The sequence below is a fragment of the Nicrophorus vespilloides genome, unplaced genomic scaffold (genome assembly GCF_001412225.1).
Source record: "Nicrophorus vespilloides isolate i.1.1-1 unplaced genomic scaffold, Nicve_v1.0, whole genome shotgun sequence".
Lineage (NCBI taxonomy): Eukaryota > Metazoa > Arthropoda > Insecta > Coleoptera > Silphidae > Nicrophorus > Nicrophorus vespilloides.
In genome coordinates this window covers 26,792-33,188 of record NW_017096116.1, presented here as the reverse complement: position 1 = coordinate 33,188, position 6,397 = coordinate 26,792, and the positions used below count along the sequence as shown (strand labels likewise).

General features: G+C 33.4%; 1 protein-coding gene across 1 annotated transcript in view; it reads right to left on the bottom strand.

Annotated features, from left to right (window-relative positions):
- The window catches only part of LOC108569659 (transcription factor collier-like), a 33,462-nt gene that overhangs the window by 784 nt on the left and 26,281 nt on the right, over positions 1-6,397 (bottom strand). Inside the window, exons 6-11 of the mRNA XM_017931291.1 lie at positions 5,684-5,838; positions 3,767-3,893; positions 3,597-3,688; positions 3,335-3,524; positions 2,778-3,053; positions 416-607 (exon numbers count right to left, since the gene is read on the bottom strand). Coding sequence (XP_017786780.1) covers positions 416-607; positions 2,778-3,053; positions 3,335-3,524; positions 3,597-3,688; positions 3,767-3,893; positions 5,684-5,838 — 1,032 coding nt within the window. The remainder of the gene's footprint in view (positions 1-415; positions 608-2,777; positions 3,054-3,334; positions 3,525-3,596; positions 3,689-3,766; positions 3,894-5,683; positions 5,839-6,397) is intronic.

Sequence of the window (6,397 nt, the reverse complement as noted above, 5' to 3'; positions counted from 1 at the left end):
AAAAAAACATGAAACGAAACAAAAATGTGTTGCAGGAGGCGGCGGTGGATGATGGAAGGAAGGAAGAAGCGAGTGGAAAAAAGGGAGATGCAGCTAAAAAACAAAAAGCGGTCTACGAGTGTGTGTTTTTTGTTTTTTTTTTGTTACAGGGGTTGTTGGATCTACTTAGTTTTAAAAGCGTAACGTTTATGAGAACGCAACGCAATTAGCGGAACAAGCAGGAAGGGTGAAGGGTTTCGCAGTTGAAACGGTGCGGGTTGAATGTGTAAGTTGGTAGCGGTTTTAGTGATGTTTGGTATATGGTGATATTGTTTATACGAGGTTGGTATTATTAATATGATTTGTGTGTTTTGTTTTTTTTTTTTTTAAGTAAAGTAAATAAGTAAGTAAGTGTGTGATATATATATATACTAACATTGTACAGCGAGATGATGCCAACCGGTGATCGGTTGGTGCTGGAAAAGTGCAGGGGCGGGAGGATGGTGATGGGCAAGCGGGGGCGGCTGTTGATGGGGCGGAGGCGGCGAGCAGCCCCTTACCACCGGGGCGAAGGCGCTTTTCTCTTTGTCCGAGCCGTTGCCGAAATGATAATGCCCGTCTTGCGCTACTATAAAGAACAACAACAACAAAAAATAATAATAGATTTTCGTGTAATGAAAAAGAAATAATAGTCAAAAAAAAAAATCATACAGCACTTGTCGCATCATTAACTTAATTGATATCACTTGAAAATTTAATACTAATCTTATAATTAAGTGAGCAAATTAAAGTTTTAATTAGTTATGAGACTGCGTCAAATTTCATCATTACTCAAAATTTTGACAGCTTATTACAAGAGAAGTGATAGTAGCACAAATCTCGTAGTAGGCTCATTGGAAAGGCCATAGTTTTATCTTTAATTTACATATTTGATGATGTATTTAGTTTAAGAGATTATTAAGTAATTAAACAAATTGTAAACGCTAGTAAAAAAAATTGAAAAATTAGACTTGATGTCTCAGTTACTAATTAATATTTAGGAATCATTGTTGTTTTTTAAATATGATATGATAAATATGCAATTGATAAATTTATTAGATACTTATAGTAAAGAAAATCTAATAAGTATGTTATAATTAGTTAAAGACTGTATAAAATTTCATTGTTACTCAAAATTTTGACAGCTTAATAGAAGAGAACTGGAAGTGGCACAAATCTCGTAGTAGGCTTATTGGAAAGACCATAGTTTTATCTTTAATTAACATATTTGATGATGTATTTAATTTAAGAGATTATTAAGTAATCAAATGAAAAGTAAACGCAAGTAATGAAAATTGAAAAATTAAACTTGATGTCTCAAATTTCATCGTTACACAAAATTTTGACTGCTTATTAGAAGAGAACTGGAAGTAGCACAAATCTCGTAGTAGGCTCATTGGAAAGGCCATAGTTTTATCTTTAATTTACATATTTGGTGATGTATTTAGTTTAAGAGATTATTAAGTAATTAAATAAAATGTAAACGCTAGTAAAAAAAATTGAGAAATTAAACTTGATGTCTCAGTTACTAACTAATATTTAGGTATCATTGTTATTTTTGAAATATACGCAATTGGTAAACTTATTAAATACTTATAGTAAAGAAAATCTAATAAGTATGTTATAATTAGTCAGAGACTGTATCAAATTTCATCGTTACTCAAATTTTAACAGCTTATTAAAAGAGTAGTGAAAGTAGCACAAATCTCGTAATAGGCTCATTGAAAAGGTCAGAGTTTTATCTTTAATTAACATATTTGATAATGTATTTAGTTTGAGAGATTATTAAGTAATTAAATAAAATGTAAACGCTAGTAAAAAAAATTGAAAAATTAAACTTGATGTCTCAATTACTAATTAATATTAAGGAATCATTGTTGTTTTTGAAATATACGCAATTGATAAACTTATTAGATACTTATAGCAAAGAAAATCTAATAAATTTGTTATAATTAGTCAGAGACTATATCAAATTTCATCGTTGCTCAAAATTTTGATAGCTTATTAGAAGAGAACTAAAAATAGCACAAATCTCGTAATAGGCTCATTGGAAAGGCCATAGTTTTATCTTTAATTTACATGTTTGATGATGTATTTAGTTTAAGAGATTATTAAGTAATTATCTGAAATGTAAACGCAAGTAAAGAAAATTGAAAAATTGGACTTGATCTCTCAGTGCTTAATGATTACTTAATTCATATTAAGTAATCATTTTTGTTTTTAAATATACGCAATTGATAAACTTATTAGATACTCATAGTAAAGAAAATCTAATAAGTATGTTATAATTAGTCAAAGACTGTATCAAATTTTAACAGCTTATTAAAAGAGAACTAAAAGTAGCACAAATCTCGTAGTAGGCTCATTCGAAAGACCATAGTTTTATCTTTAATTAACATGTTTGATAATGTATTTAGTTTAAGAGATTATTAAGTAATTAAACAAAACGTAAACGCATGTAAAAAAAAATGAAAACAAAAAGTTGTTGTTTTGAAATTAATATTAATTAACTTCTAATATCAAATATATGATATTTTAATGGAATTATTTTGATAAACTTTTTTTTTGGTAAACTTGATTTCTTAATTAAAATTAGTCATGTAGTGTTTGTGTATATACGTATAAGCTAATGATGCGAATAAAGTGTTAAAATGCAGAAAGTGGATAGAGAGGAAATTTTATTATAATGCAGGTGAAAATCTAGAAGGTGTTAGAATGTTGTTTTCTCCTCTCTTTTGTTGCAGAAAGGAAGTACTTACTCGGTGTTGAGTTGAAGATGCCGGCGGACGGTGATCCCGGCAGCATGTTGGAGAGTTGCGCCGTGCTCGTGGGGGTCGAACCCCCGTATCCGTTCATGTTACCACCGCCGCCGCCTCCTCCACCTCCACTTGATCCTCCTCCTCCTCCACCACTTCCGCTTCCGCCGCCGTACGAACCGCCGCCGTTGGAGGAGTGCGGCGTGGAGGCGCTCGAGCAGTATCCACCACCGCGCGGCGAAACGCTGCTGCTCTGCGTCCTGCTGCCCCCGTACTCTTCTAAAAGAAAAACCCTACCGGTAACAATTTTGGCGTCAGTACACACAAACTCAACCGATGAAAACGTACTTTCGACGTCACATTGATTGATAGAACGCAAATAGACGTCGAAAGCAAAATTCATCACCCACGCAGATCCACCAAAACCAAACCAAACGAATTTTGATCAAATTATCTATGAACTGTTTTAAGGTGGATGCGCCGGGGTTTCATTTTTATTTTTTTTATTTTGTACGGTCGTTGTTTTCGTTATCGTGTAGAAAGAATGGAAGGATATGCACCTTCTGTCCACTGACCGTTTCCGCTGTCCTGCACGCTGACCGCCAATTGACCCGTGTACGTGTTGAAGGTCGAGGTCATGCCGTTATTGCTCATCGTCGGCGAACGAGGACCGGAAAGCGAGAGCTGATTGTTCCTCGGCATCGTGTATAGAGCTTCAGCCAAATCGGCGGCTCTTTTCAATATAATCTCCTATTATTTATCAACAAAAGAAAAGTTACAGTTTGTTCGTTTTTTTTTTAAGCGAAGAACTATTGCGCTTACCTTCGGTAGTTTTTCTGGATCACCTGGATGCCTCGGTATCAGCTTCTGGAGCCTCTGGAAGCCGTAATCTATCGTCGGTTCGTTGAGAGCTGCTGAGCGTAATGTGCGAAAGTTAGTTTTGTTTCTTCTCTTCACCAAATTGGTTAGTTTTTTAAGTTGAGACTACTCACAGACGTAGACGAATCTGCCGGGCGCTCCTTTGCAGAACTGCTTTGATTTGTACGACAAGGTGACTTCCACTACTCCTGGTATGTGTCTTGGAGGCGTTTGTACTCTTATCGCGTGTGGAGTAATCAACTGCAATTGAAATCATTGAAAACTTTGCCTTTATTTGATGCAAATGAAAATAAAATTGATAGATTTATTACAAATAAGTTAGATTAAGTAAAATTAAACGGAGTGGATGCGCCGGGTAATGCATAAAAATTGTGAAAACAATTGATGAAATTGGTGGTGAAATATAAAACTAAATCGAATTTTTAATGCAATTTTCATTTGTTTGTTGAAATAAAATAATTGAATAATGCAATGAATGAATGATTTTTTTTTTGTTTATAATTTCATTGTGTAATAAAATGGAAAAATTATCGGTTTTTAATTATGAATTAATCGAAATTTTGCTTTAATTCAATTGAAATAAATTGATTAAACAACGGTGGATGCGTTCATTGTTGTTTTTGAAATATACGCAATTGATTTAACTTATTAGATGCTTATAGTAATGAAAATCTAATAAGTATGTTATAATTAAAATTTCATCGTTACTCAAAATTTTTGACAGCTTATTAGAAGAGAACTGAAAGTAGCACAAATCTCGTAGTAGGCTCATTGGAAAGGCTACACTTTTATCTTTAATTTACATGTTTGGTGATGTATTTGGTTTAAGAGATTATCGAGTAATTAAACGAAACGTAAACGCATGTAAAGAAAATGAAAACAAAAAGTTGTTGTTTTGACTTCCACTATTCCTGGCGTGTGGAGTAATCAACTGCAATTGAAATAATTGAAAACTTTGCCTTTATTTGATGCAAATGAAAATAAAATTGATAGATTTATTACAAATAGTTTAGATTAAGTAATATTAAAAGCGGTGGATGCGCCGGGCAATGCATAAAAAACAATTGTTAATTGATGAAATTGGTGGTGAAATATAAAACTAAATCGAATTTTTAATGCGATTTTCATTTGTTTGTTGCAATAAAATAATTGAATAATGCAATGAATGTATGATTTTTTTTTTTGTTCATAATTTGTGTGTAATAAAATGGAAAAATTATCGGTTTTAAATTATGAATTCATCGAACTTTTGCTTTAATTTAATTGAAATAAATTGATTAAATAACGGTGGATGCGTTCATTGTTGTTTTTGAAATATATGCAATTGATTTAACTTATTAGATGCTTATAGTAATGAAAATCTAATAATTATGTTATAATTAAAATTTCATCGTTACTCAAAAATTTTGACAGCTTATTAGGAGAGAACTGAAAGTATCACAAATCTAGTAGTAGGCTCATTGGAAAGGCTACACTTTTATCTTTAATTTACATATTTGGTGATGTATTTCGTTTAAGAGTTTATCGAGTAATTAAAGGAAACGTAAACGCATGTAAAGAAAATGAAAAGAAAAAGTTGTTGTTTTGACTTCCACTATTCTTGGTATGTGTCTTGGAGGCGTTTGTACTCTTATCGCGTGTGGAGTAATCAACTGCAATTGAAATCATTGAAAACTTTGCTTTTATTTGATGCAAATGAAAATAAAATTGATAGATTTATTACAAATAGTTTAAATTAAGTAAAATTAAACGGAGTGGATGCGCCGGGTAATGCATAAAAATGGTGAAAACAATTGATGAAATTGGTGGTGAAATATAAAACTAAATCGAATTTTTCATTTGTTAATGCGTTTTTCATTTGTTTGTTGAAATAAAATAATTGAATAATGCAATGAATGCATGATTTTTTTTGTTTATACTTTGATTGTACAATAAAATGGAAAAATTATCGGTTTTAATTATGCATTCATCGTAATTTTGCTATAATTTAATTGAAATAAATTGATGAAATTGATGATGTTTATATTTACCTCGCTCCAGACGAGCATCGTGCCGAAGACGACCTGAAGACCGTCGAAGAAGTTGTCGCCTACTATGATGACGGTACTTCCGCCGGAAGTCCATCCTTCGCTCGGACTGATGGCCTTGATGCAGGGGGTGGCGACCGGAAGCGGAGGGTAGAGACCTGCGAAAACAAGTGAAAAAGGAAACGTGAACGGAGAGACAAAAGACAAGATAAATAATTTGATAATGCGCGTGAATTATGAGGATTTCAGGCAAAAGATCGTGTGTGTGTGTGTGTTTTAAATGTGTGTGTTTGAGAGAGAGAAAAGGAGAGATTAAGATAAAGGGGAATAAAGTAGAACAAAGTGAGATATTAACAAAGTGAAGCATGGCTTGTTCCGGGTAATATAGGAGGCGAGATAGATAGATAGCGACTTTAGTCTCTGTTCTCTTCCTTATTTTCGCCGCAACCAGAGTATCTCGGGGTGGAAAGAGAGAAAGTGAATAAGAAAGAAGATTAAAGGAGTTTCTGGGTTGAGGAGGGTGGAGGTGTTTTTTTTTTGTATACAGAAGGAAGGAAAGTGTGTGGCTGTGTGCCTCTTGCTTCCTGCACATCCGCTTCCTTCCTCCACTGAACTGAATCGGGAGCCAATTTCACAAAGTTTTGGATCCGCTGCGGGTCCGCATACAAACGAGATGTTTCCGCGATGCTTCCTTCCCTTCTCTACTCTTCTCATCGT